This window comes from Gymnoscopelus braueri (genome assembly GCF_963280865.1).
Source record: "Gymnoscopelus braueri genome assembly, chromosome: 11".
NCBI lineage: Eukaryota > Metazoa > Chordata > Actinopteri > Myctophiformes > Myctophidae > Gymnoscopelus > Gymnoscopelus braueri.
This window is the reverse complement of record NC_137613.1, coordinates 4,252,709-4,274,645: the sequence shown is the minus strand read 5'-3', so window position 1 is coordinate 4,274,645 and position 21,937 is coordinate 4,252,709. Positions and strand designations below refer to the sequence as shown.

Below are 21,937 nucleotides of genomic sequence, written 5' to 3'. Positions count from 1 at the left end.
TGCCCTTGAGTCACTCGAGCCAGACAGAGCAGAGGCGGACGTAGACAGGCCAGGCAGGGCGACGGCAGACTGAGAGGTAGACGGGCCAGGCAGGCTGAAAGCAGACTGAGAGGTAGACGGGCCAGGCAGGCTGAAAGCAGACTGAGAGGTAGACGGGCCAGGCAGGGCGACAGCATACTGAGAGGTAGACGGGCCAGGCAGGCTGAAAGCAGACTGAGAGGTAGACGGGCCAGGCAGGCTGAAAGCAGACTGAGAGGTAGACGGGCCAGGCAGGGCGACAGCATACTGAGAGGTAGACGGGCCAGGCAGGCTGAAAGCAGACTGAGAGGTAGACGGGCCAGGCAGGGCGACAGCAGACCGAGAGGTAGACAGGCCAGGCAGGGCGACAGCAGACTGAGAGGTATACAGGCCAGGCAGGGCGACAGCAGGCTGAGAGGTAGACAGGCCAGGCAGGCTGACGGCAGACCGAGAGGTAGACGGGCCAGATGGGATGACCTCATCGTCAGAATCCAGGTTGACGATTTGTGGACTGGGTGACCTGTAAAGATCGGTCAGATATTTATTTCATGAATTTCCCAAATTAACTTGAAATCTCTGTACCATTACATTAGTTACCGTACTTAAGACATATCTACAGTGGTGGATATTTTACTTAGTAAAAGTAGCAATACCATTGTAGCAATACTGTTACAAGTAGCAATACCACAGTGTAGTAATACTGTTACAAATGAAACTCCTGCATTCAAAAATAACCCAAAAGTACAAAAGTATTGGCATCAAAATATTCTGTACTCAGTATGCAGAATGTCTTATTAAGTTTCAAAATGTTAAACTATTTCGAAAACAGTTTTCAAAATGTTAAAATATTTCGAAAACAGCAGATTTAATTAAGTATAGCAGATATGCAGGTTCACAATGTGTCGATGAATGACAGGGTACAAAACAAGGTATTGGCCATACCGTCGGCCTGGCGGAGACAATGATAAAACATGTGCTTCTGTGGCCTACGGGCAGTGTGCACAATCTAGTGCCTAATAGACTACTGGAGCAATGCTGTTGAATTTTTATTCTGAAGTGCAAAAACAAAAGTGTAAGAACGATCAAAGATAAGGACAATGCCTACCCTGTGCATTTTTGCACATGGCTCTTCATGTTGTTGAATGGGAAGTGCTGGTTACACCACAGACACCTTGTTAGGGGTCCAGCTTGTGAGGGAGAGGTAAGGGCACGGGTCTACGAGAGAAAACATTTAACAATGTTAAGTATAAAGCATTTATCAAGGTCAATTACAAAGACATTTTAAATATTAGGTAATACATCAATAAAACACTTATTGACACGTACCGCAAAATCGATGCTTTTCTGCAAAGGCCTGACATACAGTGTGGCCTGCCCGATGCCAGTTGAAGGGTTGCGCAGGTGCTGCACAGTGTACCCCTGTTCAGGGCTCTGGATCACACAAAGGTCCCTACTTCTAGTAGTCCCTGTGATTCTGAGAAGTTCGAATCCCCCCGTCTCTCTCAGGGGAGGATATGCGGACTCCATTTCAGAACGGAAGTGGGCCGCGTCACTCTCATCGCCTATTAAAAAAAAGGGGGGGGGGGGGACAGAACAGTCGCAATGTTAAACTTAATAGACAGTAAACAAAATCAAGACCTTTAAAATCTCCAAGTGTGGTCCAGAAACCACCAGGGGTCCTTGGGGGGTTCCAGGGGTCCCCATTTCAATCTTGAGTTACAGACCTTTAAGGGTACACTTTGTTGACTCAGAGAACAAATGGCAACGTTGATATGCATTTAGCCACAGATCCAGACAATATTTTGTGCAACAGACTTGTCAGAACAGATATTGTGCTAAGGACTACCATAAGAGAGGATTTGTGTTACATCTTCAAAACTACTCAATTACAAGAACTAAAGGAAAATGGCACTATAAGCTCATAACACAAGACCTTTTCATGCTCATGACTGGGAAAGTATCTGTCATTTTTACATTTATATAGCAACATATGTTTATCAGAAAAGTTATACCTTTTCATGCTCATGACTGGGAAAGTATTTGTCATTTTTAGATTTATATAGCAACAAATGTTTTTCAGAAAAGTTAGGATTCCAAACAGTGGTTTAGAACCACCGTTTAGAACCAGTAGTTTTCCAAAATAGCAGTTATACAAACTCGCAGAGCATCACATCGTGCCACAAGCGCTGCCATTTTGGGGGGAATTAAAAAAACGCATATCTTCTCATCTGGGGTCCCCGTCACAAAACATTTTCAGATGGGGGTCCGTGGCCAAATGCATATCAATTTGGGGTCCTTGGTATGAAAATGTTTGAGAACTACTGATTTAGAAGACATTTGTGGAATCGGCCTCAAGACTTAATGGGTTAAACAGTTCATCTTGTTGTGGATTGATTGATGTAGTTTATTTAGTAAGACATGAGAATAGTACATGACGGTACATAACAGTACATGGAAGTACAAATTCACAATGCAAGGTCTACTAAACTGGAACTCTCATTAAGCACTAAGCTTGTTTAAGATGAGAACCCCATGCACACAAATCATGATGAAATATAAGAGGCAGATAGATAGGTAGGGATAGGGTTTTACACTCCTTTACTCCTTTTGGTAGGGCATTCCACATTTTTGATGAATAGCATGAGAACGAGTTCATTCCCTTTGTTGAGCCAAATCTGGGTTGAACATGATTTGTGGAGCTGCCTCTGGTGTTATGATCATGGACTGCATTAACATTTTGGAAGTATTTTGACAAATACAGGGGGATCCCAATGTTGTGGTGTATCTTGAAGACCAGGCCCATAGCAAGTTGCTGTACTCTGTCCTCAACCCTAAGCCATCCAATCCTAGCAAAATGAGCAGGGGTTAGATGGGTTTTGTGATTGAGGCCAAGAAGTAGCCTTACAAGTTTGTTTTGGGATGTTTGGAGCCTTGTTTTTAAGGCCTTGGAGGTGTTGTGATACCATGGAGTGCATGCATAATCATAATGACCTTGAATGAGGGCCCCTGCAAGAATTTTCAGAGTATTCTTACTGACTAGACGATCAATCCTCCACAAAAAGCGTGTTGTTTGGTTGACATTTTTGATCCCTGGAACCCCCCCAAGGGTCCCCCCAGACCCTAAGTGTTTTGGAGTATAGACAAAGTACAAGTTTACCTTGAAAACAGAGCCTCTTTTCTCCAAGTCCCGCAGTGGTCAGCTCCATCTTTTCGTACTTTGGTGGGACCGTGTCGCTGAGGTGGTCACTAAGGCACACAAACGTGTGGGTATACCGGGCTCTTTTGGCAGCTGGGGGTAGGAGGGAGGTAGAGCGTGGAGGAAATCGCCGAGGAGTAGCTGGAGGACGCCTGTGTCCATAGGCAGTGAACAGGCCGGCCACTTCAGCTTTAGAATAAAAACAAGAATGACAAGCATTAGACATTACATATGTGATCATTTATAGGTTACGTTATCCACTCTTTGTAAAGTCAAAAACTCAGAATACATAAGTGATGAAGAGGCAAAGTTCATATTAATGGGGAAAATGTAAGTTAATAATAGAAGTTACTTGGAGGAACAAAAAGGCATTACATTTAGTTTGACTCGGTTCCACAGATACATATTGTGAGGCGTTGTGAGCTTGTAGATCTGCCATTTTCAAAATATTTACCTCTTTCTTATATCATATAGTTTATCGATTACTTTTGACGCAGTAATGGTCTATTTTCTTAGGGTATTAAAGTCCTTAAATAGTAACTTCACTGTCATTTGGCCCAAAAATATAAAAAGGCACTCATTTTGTCTCATCATTTCAAGAACTTTCACTACAGAGCTTCTTTTTTTTTTTAGACGGAAAACCCCGGCAGGTTTCTCATCTGCTTAACACAGAGGTCTTCAACAGGGGGTCCGCGACCCCTAGGGGGTCCGTGGAGGTACTGCAGGGGGTCCGCGAAATTGTTGTTTGAAAAAAAAAAGACTTTTTTTCCCCCAAAATGTCAAATTGTCTTTAAACATAACATGAATCCATAGCAAACAGATAAATGGAGGCACAATGCACAACAACATGGTATGTTTATACATATTTTGTAGAGAATTTTTATTTTGCACACCTACTGGGGCAGGTGCGTAGGAGCAGGCAATATAAAACACAATTTTATACATAAATATACAATATATGTGGTAGCCCCCCCTACCCTACGAGGTCCCTGCTCCATCTACCCATCAGTTTGGGGGTCCCTGGCCTGAAAAGGTTGAAGACCTCTGCCTTAACAACCTGAGTCCATGAAAATACGTGCTGGAGCACGGTGGAACAGTTTAATTTTATTCATTTCCAAATTACCCTTCTTGTAGGGAGCCGAGCAAGCTGCACTGGCTAAAAACAAATGGGAAGCTAACAGTTAGCATTTAGCAGTGCGGCATAATCAAAGCATTGCGCTCATTCTGACTCGCGCCAAAAGACGAGCACTCCAAAGTACATTAAAACATATTGTACTTATGTCAATATAAGTGATTAACACAGTATTTCCGTTGCTGTTGTTTAAGTGTGTACCTAAACCGAGTGTCAGGTAAAACATTGACCGCCATTTTAAAATGCTAGTATTTTAGCAGATACAAGTCGCTATCATTTTCTAATGTGAAATCAATAGACTATGCTTCATATTGCTACAGGGGACCAGGAAAAGATCTAGTAAACAAATAAAGTTTGCGCTAACTAGTAGCCCAGAGACGAGTCATACCTTGTGAAGAAGTCAGAGACGGCGAAGCCACGTTGCTTTGCCTGTCTGGGAGTGGTGCTGCAGCACTAAGGCCGCCTTCCAGGCGACTGAGGCGATCTGCTGCTGCTCTAAGAAGTTCTGCCACATCAGTACCTGACATTTTGAGTTGTGTGTTGTCCGACGACCGTCCTGCTTCTTCACCTGCACAGAGAGAGAACGTACCTCCCGCCAATTGGGTTGGTTTTGTACTATGCGGATATGCCGTCAGTCATTAGGCGACAACAACGCGTCATAGGGTGGGACTTCCGTTGAATATAGGGTTTTGGACCAATCGACTCTACCGTATTTTCTCTGGTTGACGCCCCATGGTTGACGCAGAGAGTGAACGGTCCCATGTTAGACACGTCACGCACGCATCCCTTGAGCTTTTCACTCAAGAAAATGTGTTGACAAAGCCCATACATTTGGAAACTTATTTTCATTCAAATCAATATCATATCCCAGTCCCACTCTATATGAAATGCTTGTAATATGTCTCAAATTGTTGCATCGCCTACAATAATAAGTCTAGGCAGCAGGGGTGGAAAAAGTACTCAAATGTTTTACTTAAGTAAAAGTAAATTCCATATTCTGGGGTGAACCTTCGGCGGATCTACAACCTCACAATGCATCACAACGTGACACATTGTGAGCTTGCAGATCAGCTATTTTTGACAAAGATATTTAGTGTAGCGGCAGTGGTGGAAAAAGTACTAACGTGTTTTACTTAAGTAAAAGTACCAATACTGCAATGTAGAAGTACTCTATTACAAGTAAAAGTCCCAAATTCAAACATCACTTTAGTAAAAGTACTAAAGTATTGGTATCAAAATGTACTTAAAGTAATAAAAGTAAAAGTACTAAAATGTTTGAAAATAGCAAATCTACAAGCTCACAACGTGTCACGATGCGGCGTTGTGAGCTTAGATTGGCATAGCCTAGGTATAAATTAGGGCTAAAGTGGTTAATGTATGTTTCATAATATCATAATTTATATATGAAAAGTAACTAGTAACTAAAGTGTTCAAATAATTATAGTGGAGTAAAAGTAAAATATTTGCCTCTGAGATGTAGTGGAGTAGAAGTAAAAGTATTGGAAATTGGAAATACTCAAGTAAAGTACAAATACCTCAAAATTGCACTTAAGTACAGTAATTAAGTAAATGTACTTAGTTACTTTCCACCACTGCTAGGCAGTGATGGTATTATTTCTGGGACATGCATTGACCATATTTATACAAATGTTTCTGAACAATGTTCACTAGAAAGACAAAGGTTCCAAAACTTAAAGCTAAAATCATTTTAACACAGTCCTCTAAGAGATTTAATGAAGATTCATTTATTGATGAAATATCTTGTATAGATTGGAACGTGGTGTGTAGTGAGGATGACCCTGATGCTGCACTGGATTTATTTATGTCAACATATATGAAGGTTGTAAACAAGTATGTTCCTTTTAAAAAGTTCATGGTCAGAATCTGTACCCCAGTCTCAGGACCATAATGTCAGAAAGAGACATGGGCAAAATAAGCCTCAGTTAGTTCTGGATCAATTGATGATATTGATGGTCATAAATACTGTTCTTTACATAATCAGGCAAACTGATGGCATAATGATGGCAAACATTTATGGAATGTTTTTTAATGAAATAATGGGTCGAAAGACAACTCTGTGCACACCCTTAGTGCCATGGAATCAAATGGATTTGTTCTCACTAAACCAGGTGATATAGCAAGTCATTTTAATGATTATTATGTGGGTAAAGTATCTACACTAAGGCAGGCTATGAATATTTCAAACAACATTAAAGCAAATGACTGTATTAAGTATATTATAATGAAATACAAAATGTGTGAATTTGAATTTCATCAGGTTGAAGTGAGGTGGAGCTCTCTTCCTGATAGTAAGTTAACAGGTCTAGATAATCTGGATAGTAAAGTGCTGAGAATGACTGCTGGTATCATAGCATCTCCTATCTGTCATATTATTAATAGATGTTTGGATGTGGGCCTATGTCCAAAGATGTGGAAGGAGGCTAAGGTTATTCCTTTACCTAAGGATACAAAAGCTGGGATGAGGGGAATTCTAGACCATAAGTATTTTACCTGTTTTGAGCAAAATCATGGAAAAGTTGGTGCATTCACAAATTCAAGCTTATTTTGTTTCAAACAGCTTGCAGATTCTCAAGATCCCTATAGAGCTGGTCACTCTACTTCTACTGCTTTGATACAGATGACTGATAACTGGCTTAAAGCTATAGATAACTATGCTGGTGGGAGCTGTGCTGTTAGATTTTAGTGCTGCATTTGATGTGCTAGCTAGCTGGACCATTCTCTACTGGTTGAGAAACTTCAATGTTATGGTTTTAACTCTTCTGCTTTAAAGTGGATACTAAGTTATTTGTCCTCCAGATCACAGAAGGTGTATCTAATGGCAGCCTGTCCAGTAGCAGAGGTCGAGTGTGGCGTTCCGCAAGGAAGTTGCCTAGGACTTTTGCTCTTGTCAGTATTTACTAATGACCTATTTCCAGGGAATGTGCTTCTTTTATTTCCCGTCTGCTTTTATGTCAGATGGTTCAAAGTTTAGTTTTATGTCATCTTGACAATTGCTCTACAATGTGGTCATCTGCTTCCAGTGGTGACCTCAGGAAGCTCCAGGTTGTCCAGAACAGGGCATCACGGTTGATACTGGGCTGCTCACTAGGTCTAATGTGAGCCGTATGCATGCCTGCCTCTCTTGGCTTACAGTTGAGAATAGGTTGTCTTTTAATACACTTGTGCTGTTCAAGTCAGTCATGAGCGGTAAAACTCCCGTTTTTATACATAAACAGATTGTTTATTGTAATACTGTGCATGATCATTACACTAGAGGTTCCAGTAATGGGCAGCTTGAATTACCTGATCCAAAAACCAGCGCTTTGAGGAGATCTTTTATTTATAGATCATTGACTCTTTGGAACAACCTGCCTCGAAACCTCTGCTGCATTTACAGTAAATTCAGTTTTTAAAATAATCTTAAATAGTATTTAACACTGTAAAGTATTTTTGTTTGTTCATTTTTTTCTGTTTCTTTGCTCACATGTAATTTCAGCTATCTTATTTGTTAGTTTCAATATGTATTGTGTGTACTGAGTACTGACATTTAATAAATTTGTATTTGCAACTGTAGCCTACTAATTGTTTTTGTATGTTTTTTTGTGTGGACCCTAGGAAGACTAGCTGGTTGCTATGGCAACAGCTAATGGGGATCCTTAATAAAATAAAATAAAATAAAAACCCACTCTCCAGTTCAACTGGAGTGTGGATACGATATTGATTTGAATTAAATGATTTAGGTACAGTTATAGCTTACCCCAAGTGGGGGCGCTGTCTCAATTTTGGGCGTACAATTCTAGGCGGACTTGTGTCTTTATGTAACTTCCTTGATGGTTCTTGTGGAAAGCCTGGTGACGCAAGGTCATTCAAAACGTATAAAAGTCAAAAGTACTAGCCGGTTGTTTGCAGGTCTTTAACACACAGTTCTTTTCTTCAGGATGGCGTTGGAAGAGCTTGTTTCAGCTGTCAATAACCTAGCAAATGCTGTTGAGAATGATCAACTATCTGAAACTGACGTTTGGGATAGAGTGAAAACGCTTTATGATAGGTTGGAAGAACTTTCTGCTTTAGCAGGTCTCGACAGCTCAGGTGTTAGCAGTATATTGGCACAGGTGTTGCAGTCTCTGTCCGAGGCACGTAGAGTGGGAAGACCTGCCATTGACATACCCACCGAGGCGATAGAGTGGTACATCTGTCATGATTTCAAAATTCGAGAAATCGCGGCGATGTATGGAGTGTGCAAGAACACCATTCACAATAAAATGCAGTTACATGGTCTCAGGTAAGAATGATTCTACTCCTCTGTAATGTGTGCTTGTCTTGTGTTAATGTGTTCATTGATTATATATTAATTAATATTGTCGGATAGTAATGGAAGTTATGGAACTAATTGAAGAGAATCATAAACGCATGAGTAGGGGGTACTATTGGCATGGCAAAAGGCTCAAGGGGTACATAAGACAAACGGCTAGGAACCATTGGCTTTCGTGTCTTACCTGACACCACCTGGGTCTAAATTTCTCACGTCACACCATTCTAATATTAATAATAATAGCCCGCAGAAACCATCCATTAGTTCTATGTGGTGGCGCCATCTTGTGTTCTGCTTGTAGAATAGTCTCCAACCACTGAAGATGTATTAGTAATTATTCTATTAACATACTCTAAAGTCTGCTGATTGATTTAAGTGCCACAAGGATTTGCATAACCTGTATAATACAGACCTTGTATTCTCTTCTTGTTAGTGTGTCGGCCATGTATTCAACTGTCACAGACTCTCAGCTGGATACGAGGGTACTGGAAATCCACAGAGCTCACCCACAGTGTGGATACCGCATGATGAGAGCTTATCTTCGCACAAGTGGTCATCTGGTGCAAAGTAGGTTACTTGTTAAAGCATCAGTCCTCACATGATTCATTATTATTCCATAATGTCAATATGATTTTAATGTATCACAAGAATTATCATTATCTATTCATAGCCTATCTCATATGTTCTGCATGTGTTCTAATTCTGAAATTACATTTATTTACCTACTATGTCAAGTTGCAAGAGTGCGCAAATCACTCAGAAGAGTGGACCCAGAGGGCACAGAACTTCGAGCCCTGGCCAACCGGACTCTATATCGCCGGCAGTACAATGTTCCAGCACCAAATTGCATGTGGCATATAGACGGGAATCACAAATTAATCCGGTAGGTACCTACCTGAAACCAATGTTTACCTATTGTGCAAAAGCTTTCAGATGATTGCTCATGCTGACCAAATTTTGTTTCAAAATAAGCTGGCGATTCGTCATCCATGGAGGGATTGATGGTTTCAGCCGCCTTGTGGTGTTCCTGATGCCTGCCATCAACAACCGTGCTGAGACTGTACTTCATGCCTTCCTTGGTGCAGTCAGGCGGTTTAATTTGCCATCGCGTGTGAGATCGGATAAGGGCCTTGAAAACATTGAGGTGGCGAGATTCATGGTGCAAACCCAGGGGGAGAACCGCAATTCCCATATAACTGGGAGGAGTGTACACAACCAGAGGTAAATTAATTCTGCACTTAATTGTATGCACATAAACCCCTCAGTGTACAGTAGGGCTTACTTTATTCATCCTTGAAGGTACATTTCCACCACTGAAGATGTACACACATTAAACACAAATACTTTGAAATATGTCATGTTTTTTCAGGCTAAGGACCTGAGAGATTAAGCAGGGACCGCCACTAAATATTGCATAAAATTGTGTTACATATTAAACTTTTTCATAGATTTCACTGATGGCTTCATAGACTTGTTTGACATCACTTTCATCAGTGTTATATCATAATTATATTACACATTATCTATTGTTATATTTTGTATTCACGTTAATGAGTATTTTCAGACGTTTAACCACTTAAACCCTCAATTTTGTCAACTTTAGCTTCGGCTCTGTACTTGGTCTGCTCTTTTTCCCCCTTCAACCCCAAACCCCAAAACTGCAACACGTTGTGAGCTTGTAGATCGGCTGTTTTCAGAAAAGGTTTCCTCCGGAATGGAGATACTAGGGTTCATCTAAAAAGAAAAAAGGTTCCTATCTCACAACAGCCCCCCTAATAACTCTGAGGAACCCCTGTTGAAGGCCTATGACATATACCATAACATTAAATAGTTGCAGTGTTTACAATCTTAGTAAATGCAGGTATTATAGGGTTTACTTTTTTTCCAAGTCATTCTTTAAAATAAGTTTTCCCCTTTTTTGTAGAATTGAGCGTCTATGGCGAGATGTATACACACAAGTCCTGGACCTGTTCCACACTCTCTTCCATGCAATGGAAGCATCTGGGATGTTGCTTCCAGACGATGAAATCCATCTGTATGCTCTCCACTGGGTGTTTCTGCCATTGCTTCAGAGTCACCTTGGCAGGTTCCAAGAAGCGTGGAACTTCCACAGTCTGAGAACTGAAAATAATCAGTCACCCTACCAGCTGTGGCTACGGAACATAGATTCTGCTGAAGATCCCCAGGAAGTAAGTAGGATTAACCCATTAAGACCTGGAACGCATCTGTGTCACTTTTTCATTTGAGCTAAAAAGCATTATTTTACACTTTGGCAATTCAAAAATAGCAGATATACAAGCTCATTGTGCGGCACAGAGTGCCGCGCTATGAGCTTGTATATCTGCTATTTTTGAAAAATCATGAAAATGTGTGCAAATCTTTGAATATATATTGTTTAAAGCGAAAAGGTTAAACTCTAATCTTTGCTTCTGGGGGTCCCTGGAACAAAACATTTTGAGATGGGGTTCGGCAGCCAAATACAATTTTGGGGGTCCTTGACATGAAAAAGTTTGAGCACCACTGATATAGAAACATACTTTTTTCACAATACTGTTGGGATTTAGAAGACATTTGTGGAAATCGGCTTCAGGTCTTAATGGGTTAAACTGTTTTGGTACTAAAGTGCATGATGTATCATGATGGCTCCAGGGGGTTTTGTTTACAGAAAGCAACTAAAGCAATTCTCACATTGTTAGGTTGATGAATTGTATGGAGCCACCACGGATGGTCCAGAGCTGAGGGGCACAGATGGAGTCCAAATCCCTGAAGTCCAGTTACCCCATGAGCTTACCCCAGAGGAGATCGCAAGACTGCCCAATCGGGATGTTCCTCTGAGCGAAGCACTTGGTGTTTACATTTCAACAGTCGAGCAACTAGAAAACATATTTGACCGTGTGTAAATGAATAAATTGCAATTGAGAAATATAAAAGAAAAGGCCAATATATCATTCTTCTAATTTCAATGGTAAATCCCGGTTACACCCAAGCATCATGAGGTCCAGCTTGTTGGGGAAAGGTATTGGCAGGTGGCTGCATTAAAGGGAAAACACAGATTACATTTAGGTTTGGAAGGGTACGGGGTGGGTCATTATCACTTAACATGTGTACAGGTTTGTCAAAGAAATTGGAGGTCTTATGTAAAACACTTGAATCCCAAATCACTCAGTCCCGTTTTTCTTTTTAACTAGAATAGCTGGTTTGTATGTCACATCATCTACATAAACTTATGTAGATGATTGTCTACATAGTTCATAGTACATAGTAGAAGTTGGTGCTCTCAGTCCAGTGATTTGCAAGATTAGCTCTCGACTCACCATTGAATACTCCACTTTGCAAAAAAGGCATGAGGCAGATTTATACAAAAGAATAACTTTATTTGTATAGCACCTTTTCATACAACAATTTAACCCATAGTGCTTCACATTAAGATAATAAAGAATGCCAGAAAAATATGCCTGAATCGTGCGGTTAAACTAAAGAGCAAGTCAACGTAGGGCAAGATTATATAAATTAAAGTAGAAATGGCAATACAAAAAATTGTAAAAGACGTGAACACTAGATTAATTTAGATAAATGGCATATTAAAAAGACAGGTTTCAGTTTACTCTAAAAACACTAAGAAAGCATGCCTTGTTAAGTTCCAGTGGTAGTGCATTCCACAACTTGGGGCCATAGACCCAGAAAGAAGCCTCACCGGTGTTCTTATGAGAGGCATTGGGAACCACTAGGAGAGCGGAGGAGGACCTGAGTGTAACATAAAACTCTATAGAATCCTTGCTTTGTAAAGAAATGAGTGCTTTAAAATCTAGCCAGTTGACAGGACTGGACTAATGTGATCTTCTGGTATTGGTTAAAATTCGAGCTGCCACATTCTAGATTACTTGTGATTTTCTTATGGATTGTTTTGGTAGTCCTGTAAAAAGAGTTGCAATAGTCTAGCCGGCTTGTGATAAAAGCGTGGTTAAGCACTGCATCTCTCAGATTAAAAAAAGGTCTTACTTTAGCCATGTTTCTTAAATGAAGAAAGGCTGTTCTTGTGACCTTGTTAAAATGGGAATTATAATTTAGGTCACAGGCTAAGATCACACCTGTGACCTGTCTAGCCAGAGATCCAAGCATTGACTGTAATTTGTCTCTCTCAGATTTGGGGCCGGTGAGGAGAATCTCAGTTTCTCTCGTTAAGTTTTAAAAAGTTATACACTTCTAAATATGGATGTCATTAAGGCAAGAAGTGAGATCACTCAGGGCATTCGGGTTGTCTGGTGAGACGGATATATGCAGCTGGGTATCATCTACCTGCTATCTGCTGGTAGTTGACAAACGATAATATACAGTAATATCATATATACAAGAGTAGTAATAAAAGGTAACGAATTTGACCACCTTTCTGTGCCAAAACTGGGTCCAGTAAGATCCTTCAGGTGTTGTGCCTGTGTGTCTTCTACGCAGTAGTCTGACAGGTACATGGGTATCCCCGTTTTCTCGCGTATCTTGAAGACCAGGCCTATTACAAGTTGCTTTACTCTGTCCTCTACCCTGAGTCATCCCACCCTAGCATAATGAGCAGGGAGGGCAGACATCTGCCCTCTTCATCTCCATTCACTGGTCAAGTGGAATAGCAGCATTTTGGGCACAGTATAAGTAACAATACTGGCTATGGGCAGTTTCCTGGGACAGGGCTGGTGGCACTAGCTGCATTTAGAATTTTTCTACCATTCGGGCTGCCTAAGGCCCTTGGACAGGTCAACCAGCTGAGCTCCCTGATCTTACTTTGACTAGAGTCTATCTTGATGAACTGAACCCCCTTGTGTTTTTGGGGTTATGGATGTTACAAAGTTTTACAACTTTAGGGATACTGATGAACCTAAGACACAACGTGTCATGCTCTCCACACCTGGTGTCAATTCAGGTTTCCTTGAATACTTGAAGCGCTCTGTTGTTTTTCCGCACCTGGTTTGGCCAGTTTCTTTCCTCAGTCCCACCAAGTACTCTGCCAGCCTATCCACTCTGTCCATCCCTGGGATACTGCACACTTCCACAGCCTGGTAAATATAAGATACATCAAATCAAATTCAAAAACACAATATCACAATCAGAAAATGGCACATCTGTCAGTGTAAAAAAATACTTACCAGCTGCTGCTCAGATGCTGCTTGGATCACCCCAGGTAGCCCATCGGGAACAGTAGCTGTAGCAGTGGAAACAGTGGTGAGGGTGGGGTGTAGAGGAAGGAAGTAGGCTGAAATGGTGACGAGGGGGAGTGGGTATACAATAAAAAGAGGCGGGGGGGGGGGGGGGTTATACAATAAAACATACAATTCACAACATTATGCAAGTTAAACAGATGATGGATCCTGTGACAAAACCCTTACCACCAACTGTTGCTCAACTGCTACTGGGGTGATGGCTGGGGTGTTGTAGCTGTGGAGAGAGGGTCTGGGAGGGTGGTAGTGTGTGGAAGGGCAGAGGCTGTGCTGCTGGTGCCAGCTGTTGAGCCAGTGGGTATGGCGGTGTGCTTAAATTAAATCATAGAAATAATACTATAAAATAATGTTGACATGCAGAGGCTTCAGAAGGGCAGATGGTCTGGGAGATTAAGAGCACAGTTTATAAATAAAATACTATTACAGCAAGTACAACAGACAAGATAATGCCAACTTATCTTTATGAAATGAATATAGTTACCAACACATGCAAAGAATAACAATGCATATTATAAAATCAAAGGCAAGATCTGTCATTCTTATGTTACCTAGTTTGCATGCTTTCCAGCCAAACATAAGTTTGTGGTGTCACTGAAGATGACACAGGGACTGAGCTGGATGGCTCCACTTCACAGCAAAGAAAATGTAATGTAATAATACAGAATACAACATGCCATAATAGTGTGGGTACACAGAGAGACAGGGTGGCAGAGTGTAGAAGAATCACACATAAAGAATGCTGCATTATTTTAGGTACAATGTCTTGCACATAGAAGTACATTTGACTTGGTGAGGTTGGTGTATTGTAATAACAATACCTGTCACCACTGTCCATCCTGTATCTGCTGGTGTCTGAACATGTATCCATGCAGGATTTCTGGTTGTCAGGACTCCCCTCCACACAGAAAAAGGAGGTTATTAATATTTTAATTCAAACATGGCAGATCTACAAGATCACAACACGATGTGACTGGTTGTTTAGGTTGATAATCCATGCTCACCATTTATCATGCAAAAAAAATATAGGCCTTAAAACTAACTACATTGATCTAATGGCCAAGTGTACACATATAATTTTACATTCTAGATCAGGGGTCTTCAACGTTTTCAGGCCAAGGACCCCCTAGCTGAGAGAGAGATGAAGCAGGGACCCCCTCTATATTGTATAAAGTTGTGTTTCAGATAAACTTGTTCTGCTCTTTTTCCCCCTCTACACCTTTAAGTCTTAGCCAAAAATAGCTGATCTACAAGCTCACACTGCGAGGCGTTGTGAGCTTGTAGATCTGCTATTTTTGGCTAAAGTTCTTCTCAGAAAAGGGATGCTAGGGTTCAAGTGGTTAAAGTTAAAAAAAAATCCTATCACACAAAGATTTGGCGGACCCCCTGTAGTAACTCTGAGGACCCCTGTCCAAGATCATCCATAAACTTTAAATGTGTATCAACGTTGTGTTTTTTAAGAACACAGAAAGCATTCAGACTCCATTACATGCAGGTAAACAAAAGTATGCAGCTAACATAATAACAAACACCAATGAATTGATATGTCTCATATCAAGCTCTGATATATATGCATAAATAAATGAGAATATAGGCTAAGCCAACAGCTTACCAGATCAACACAAAACGTTCGGGTCTACGGTCAACGTTTAGCAAATAAGTTGTTGCATTATTTCTTTACCTCTCTTTCTCTCTCTGTGCAGCATTCAAGCAACTTTTCCCTTTTTAATAAACGCCGAAGACACTAATAGATCAAAACGAACGGTAAATAAATTAACCAAACAAACAAAGACATGGGGCAAAAAATAGTAAATAAAAAAATAACAACTTAAAGCAGTTAAAACGGTCGCGGAATACAACGTGGGTTATTCATAGAGTTAAAAATAAGGAGTTATTATTATGTTTACCATAGACGCGGAAGTGAGCTCTGCTCAGCCGGGCTCCTTGTCCAATGGGCTTCCATCATAGGCTTCCATACGTAATCAGCTTCTCAACGATCTGTTGCTTTGGTCTGAATGAGTGTCAAATTTAGACCCCGCCCATGATCCCGCCCCGTTCCTGTTGATTGACAGGCGATGTCAAACCATGATTCGGTAAATGGAAGCCATCCTTTTGAAAAAGCCATGATTATGTTAAGTCAGCATGAAATAAAAAACACAATGATATATATAACACAATTAAATAAATAAAAACTCTATGAAATAACTAAAGACACAATGATATAAATAAAAAGCACAATTAAATGAAAAACACTAAAAAATAAATAAAAGTATTTATTTATTTATTTGCATTTTTTATTTATTTCATTGCGTTTTTTACATATTTCATTATGGTATTTGTTATAACATTTTTTGGACCAATGTACCTTATGAAATAGCTAAAAGTGGCAACATGTAATATATATAGGTTGACATTAAAAGTCACAATGAAATAAATATAAAACGCAATAAAATAAAAAACATTACACAATAAATAAATACATTTATTTATTTAATTGTATTTTTAATTTATTTAATTGTATTTTTATTTATATCATTGTGGATTTTATTCATTTCATTGTGGATTTTATTCATTTCATTGCGATATTTATTTTTTAATTTTTGGACCTTTGGACTTGATTAAATAGCTAAAAGTGGCATCATGTAATATATATAGGTTGACATTAAAAGTCACAATGAAATAAATAAGAACCACCAAGAAATAAATAGAAAACCCAATGATATAAAAGAAATTACACAATAAATAAATACATTTATTTATTTCATTGTGTTTCTTATTTATTTAATTGTATTTTGTATTTATATCATTGTGTGTATTATTTATTTCATTGTGGTATTTATTTTTTAATTTTTGGACCTATGGACTTCCATAGTTTACAAGTGTAAAGCAGTCACCTCCACAGCTGACAGTAAGTCACGTGACCTCAGGGGAGTTTGGTCATGTGATGCTTCGTTGTAGTGTGTGTGTCTGTCTGTCTGTCTGCCTGCGCTGTGCTGTGCTGTTGATTGCAGGTCAAAGTACCTGCCCTGTCAGATAAAGGTGTAATTTTTCATGTCTGTGCCCAAGAACTGTCAGTGTGTTGATTCACATTCAACTGAACCGTTTGGACTCCATTTTGCTTGTAGTTTTGCCTCGTCAGATCAAAGCATAAAGATTATTGCAGGGTAAGAGATTTTAAACAATACAATGTAGCAATAATCTCTCTTCTGGTGTTAAGAATGTTAACCACTTGAACCCCACATACCCTATTCTGGAGGGAACGTGTGGCGTTGTGACACATTGTGAGCTTGTAGATCTGCTATTTTTGTCAGATTTGGTGTAGAGGGGAAAAAAGCTGTCCAAGTACAGAGCCAGGTGTGTTTTACTAAGAATAGAGGGATTAAGGGGTTAATGTTGTTGAAGTGTTTTATACATTATACTAGAACCACTTGGTATTTAATATGTAAAAGTTTGTCTGAATCAGAATGAGTAAAAGTATTATAAACACAACCTGTACTGTTGATATAGGAAGCATGTCTTCAAAACACTGTTTAGTTCTGCCTGGAATATAGACGCTGATAGAAAGATCAGGTGTGTGTGTGTGTGTGTGTGTGTGTGTGTGTGTGTGTGTGTGTGTGTGTGTGTGTGTGTGTGTGTGTGTGTGTGTGTGTGTGTGTGTGTGTGTGTGTGTGTGTGTGTGTGTGTGTGTGTGTGTGTTTGTGTTTGCTTGCACCAGGGACACAGAGGCAAGCCCCGCCCAGCTCTGCCTCAGATTGTCTTACCATGATATCTGACCCTATACCTTAACCAATCATCACTCCCCTTGTCTAAACCTAAACCAATCAGAGGCAGAATAGGGCGGGTCATGTCTCTTGCTGTGCTGAGGTTAGAGTGACAGTAGATCACTGGATGATAATAAACATTATAATCCTCTGAAGCCTATTTTAATCTCAGTCATTGTAACACATGTTGTTGAATTGCTAAAGTAATTAGTTACAATACGAGTTATCTGGGAACTCATCGTCAAAGAAAAGGGAAAAACAGCGCCCTCTGCTGTTTTTACCTTTGCATTTGACTCTGGGAGGAGTGATTAAATAGACCGACGAATACTGGAACCCGGCGTTTGGTCTCTGCCTCAATGTGTTCATTCCCACTAACAACATTTCTCCCACGTAACATGGATGGTTTTGGTTATAAGCCCAGTTGTTTCTGTAATGGAAGAACAAGTTAAAATGTTACTAACTTTCCGTGGTTTTGTCGGCTCCGAGGACGCTATTGTTAAATGAGTTTGGGTTTGTTTCCAGTGGGAAGCGAGCGCACAGATGTAAATCCCGCCCACTACATTTGATTGGGTAAAGCGCGGCCCGCTTCCTGATCTGAAGGCACGCCCACTTGTAGGCCACTGTTGACACGTTCTGAACGAGGCTCCAGACAGATTCAGTAGCTCAGAGAGATTAGTAAAAAGGTAGTGGAGTTCAACACTGGTCACAACATGTTTAGAAGAGCAGAGCAGAACAGAAGTCCATGTGAGTTAGATAGATCAGTGGTTCTGAAACATCTTCATGTCAAGAAGCCATAAACTGATTTGTATTTATAATCATAAAACATTGTGCCAGTGGCCCCCATAAGAGAAGACACTCAACATTATTCAAAAATAGAAGATCTACAAGCTCACAACAAGTCACAATTATGATGCGTTGTGAGCTTGTGGATCTGCTATTTAAAAAAAAAGTTGTTAGAAGTGATGTGTTGTAATTAGAATCATTAGTAAAGTGTAATTATAAAAGTGTAAAGCAGTACACCTCCAGTCATGCTTCCATGTGTCTTGGCATGCTCTTCTCCACCAATCTTTCACATTGCTCTTGAGTGACTTTATGCCACTCCTGATGCAAAATTCAAGCAGCACTGCTTTTGTTTGATGGTTTTTGGCCATCCATCCTCTTCTTGATCACATTCCAGAGGTTTTCAATGGGGTTCAGGTCTTGATTGGGCTGGCCATCAGCCATGACAGGGTCTTTATCTGGTGCTTCTGGTGCTGCAGCAAGGCTGGAATTGTACAGATGTGTCCTAGTTGAATGACACATGAATCAAGCCACATACAAGGTTGTCCCGGAATAAAACTTGCTTCCTTCTGCTCTGACAATGTTCCTCAACTCTGAGGATACAGTATAAATAGTAAAAACATGTAAACTGATAATTTTGCTGTGCTCTCTCTCTCTCTCTCTGTGTGTGTGTGTGTGTGTGTGTGTGTGTGTGTGTGTGTGTGTGTGTGTGTGTGTGTGTGTGTGTGTGTGTGTGTGTGTGTGTGTGTGTGTGTGTGTGTGTGTGTGTGTGTGTGTGTGTGTGTGTGTGTGTGCGCGCGTGCGCTGTTGATTGCAGGTCAAAGTACATGCCCTGTCAGATAAGGGTGTAATAGTTCATGTCTGTGCCCAAGAACTGTCAGTGTATTGATTCACAGTCCATTTAGTTTTGCCTCGTCGGATCAAAGCATAAAGATTATTGCAGGGTAAGATATTTTAAACAATACACTAAACAATACACTGTAGCAATTATCTCCCTAGTCTGGTGTTAAGAATGTTAACCACTTGGAACCCACACACCCTATTCTGGGGGGGAACGTGTGGCGAGATTTGGTGTAGAGGGAAAAAAGCTGTCCAAGTACAGAGCCAACTCAGTTGTGATTTACTAAGAATAGGGGGATTAATGTTGTTGAATTGTTTTATACCATATACTAGAACCACTTGGTATTTAATACACTTAAATGAATTGTGTGTGTGTGTGTGTGTGTGTGTGTGTGTGTGTGTGCGTGTGCGTGTGCACGTGCATGTGTTTGTGTGCATGTGCACGCCTGCTTGCTTGCGGAGAGGAGTGTTTCCTGCGTATGTTTGCACCAGGGAGACAATGGCAAGACCCGCCCAGTTCTGCCTCAGATTGGCTTACCATGATATCTGACCCTATACCTTAACCAATCATCTCTCCTCGTGTCTAAACCTAAACCAATCAGAGGCAGAATGGGCGGGTCATGTCTCGTGCTGTGCTGAGGTTAGAGTGACAGTAGATCACTGGATGATAATAAACCTCTGAAGATTATTTTAATCTCAGTCATTAGATTAATCCCTTCAACAGCGGAAAACTGCCAACGGGAGATCTACAAACAAATCTCCCAAAACATCGCGTCAACAGTGGAAAACTGCCAAGGGGAGATCTACAAACAAATCTCCCAAAACATCGAGTGCTGAGTGTCCGGTGCGGCTGGGAAATAGATTCAGCCCATTGCTTCAGGACCCCAGATGCCCGTCTGATGACAGACCAAACAAATCCTCTTCACCCAGCAGGGTAAGAACCAAGAGTAACTCAGAAGGAAAAAGGTTATATGATGAGCCTGAATTTCTGATCATAGGGGATGCCGCTATTAAAGATGTTAAAAGCATGATAAGAAGAAAGACAAAAGTGTTATGCTTCCCCAAAGACAAAGTCTCTGACATGAATGACAGAATTCTGAATCTTGTCGCTGAACACCCAACGGTGAAAACCCTGATTTTGCACGTTGGCACATGTGATACAGAGGACAAACAGTCAGAAATCCTAAAACAGAATTTCACTGCCTTATTCAGCAAAATCAGCTCACTTGATGTGAAGGTGTGCATCAGCGGCCCAGTACCACCTACAAGAGGCGGCGATGAACGTTTCAGTAGACTGTCTGCACTGAGCAAATGGCTTTCAACTACGTGCACCAACAAATCTGTACATTTTATTGACAATTTCAATTTTTTTTGGGATAGAAGACACCTATTTTCCTCGGATGGGCTTAAATTGAACAAGCTGGGAGCAAAATTGTTTATGTTAAACATTTTCTACAATGTTCCTATGTCTTCACCAAGCTCTGTCAAGGCCAGAGCACAAGATTCCATAACAACTGATAGTGCTCTGTTATCTGCTACCGCTGCTGAAAAACATGAATGGCTTTGTGTAGACGCTACCACACCACCCCCCACTGCTGCTGAGGGGGAGGGGGGCGCCACACCTCCCCCTACCAAGGATGGTGGAACATCCATAACAAATGAACTCTCTGATAACTCGGAAACAAAAACAAAGGCTGATGACAGCCTGGAGGAGATTGTCGACTCTGCAGCCACGGTCACGCTAGAAGAGGGAGGAGACACAGAGGAGTCTCTCAATGAGGAAGATCAACCAACTCTATCACCTTCCTCCTCCTCATCATCATCTTTTTCCCTGTCCCCAATACCTCTTCTGGAGTTCACCAGTAGCATGAACGACTTGATTAAAGAGGGGACTAGAATCACCCCCCAAATCAAACGCCAGGCCCCACAACCATCAACCGTGCCCTGCCCCCCACCCATCCCCCCTCGACGGTTGACGCTGTTGGCACTAGCGATACAGAGGCGCAAGATCAGGAACGAAGAACGTCAAGAACAGTGCAAGAACAAGAACGTCCTGTCGGCTTCCCTACGTCTAGAGAATACATTTGACTGCTGAGATAGGCAGGGTCCATTATGCATAGCCAAAATCATGTCTGGGCCCAAGGCTATTTCAGTTAGCCTTGTAGAAAACAAGGTTTACAATATTTCCACTGTTATCTCAAATAGAGCCTCCGGGACAAGGAGTGACTTTAAACACTCTGCAAATATAGCAAATTTAACACGCATTCCCTGTAGAGGCAACAGCCAGATAGTTGAATGCCTGAAGCTAAACCTGGCCCTATTTAACATCAGGTCACTTAATGACAAGTCTTCCTCTGTAAATGATATCATCTGTAAAGAGAAACTAGATATTATTTTTTTAACAGAGACTTGGCTTGGATCTGATGGAGCGGTGCCCCTAGCTGCAGCATGCCCACCAAAGTACAGTTTCATTCACTCAGGACGTGAGGGAAAAAGAGGAGGTGGTCTGGCGAATATCTTTTCTGACACTTTAAAATTCAAACCTCTGCCAAACCTCGGCAGTTTTAAATCATTTGAATACCAGGCCACCATATTGGAGAGTCAATCCTCTGTGCTTATGATTAGTATGTATCGACCTCCAAAGTGCAGCAAAGCCTTATTTCTAACAGAAATATCAGAACTTTTATCTATCTGTTC

At 40.9% G+C, this 21,937-nt stretch overlaps 3 protein-coding genes across 6 annotated transcripts in view; 2 read left to right on the top strand and 1 right to left on the bottom strand.

Moving 5' to 3' along the window:
• The window catches only part of LOC308094995 (uncharacterized protein), a 793,896-nt gene that overhangs the window by 470,794 nt on the left and 301,165 nt on the right, over positions 1–21,937 (top strand). The window lies entirely within an intron of this gene.
• The window catches only part of LOC308095002 (NACHT, LRR and PYD domains-containing protein 3-like), a 272,045-nt gene that overhangs the window by 189,557 nt on the left and 60,551 nt on the right, over positions 1–21,937 (top strand). The window lies entirely within an intron of this gene.
• On the bottom strand, positions 12,443–15,588 carry LOC308095043 (uncharacterized protein). 3 transcript variants are annotated; one of them, XM_080441965.1, is made up of 5 exons: positions 15,541–15,588; positions 14,681–14,757; positions 14,411–14,489; positions 13,791–13,897; positions 12,443–13,700 (listed from the first exon to the last, which is right to left on the bottom strand). In XM_080441965.1, the coding sequence occupies exons 3-5, from the start codon at positions 14,436–14,438 to the stop codon at positions 13,497–13,499; spliced, it is 339 nt and encodes a 112-aa protein (XP_080298091.1). In that variant the 5' UTR covers positions 14,439–14,489; positions 14,681–14,757; positions 15,541–15,588; the 3' UTR covers positions 12,443–13,496. The 3 variants fall into 3 exon arrangements, 2 of the variants coding, with proteins under 2 accessions (XP_080298091.1, XP_080298090.1); XR_013934018.1 differs by lacking the exons at positions 14,411–14,489; positions 15,541–15,588 and adding an exon at positions 14,031–14,173 and having other exon boundaries at positions 12,443–13,690; positions 13,787–13,846; positions 14,681–15,130; XM_080441964.1 differs by lacking the exon at positions 15,541–15,588 and having other exon boundaries at positions 14,681–15,130.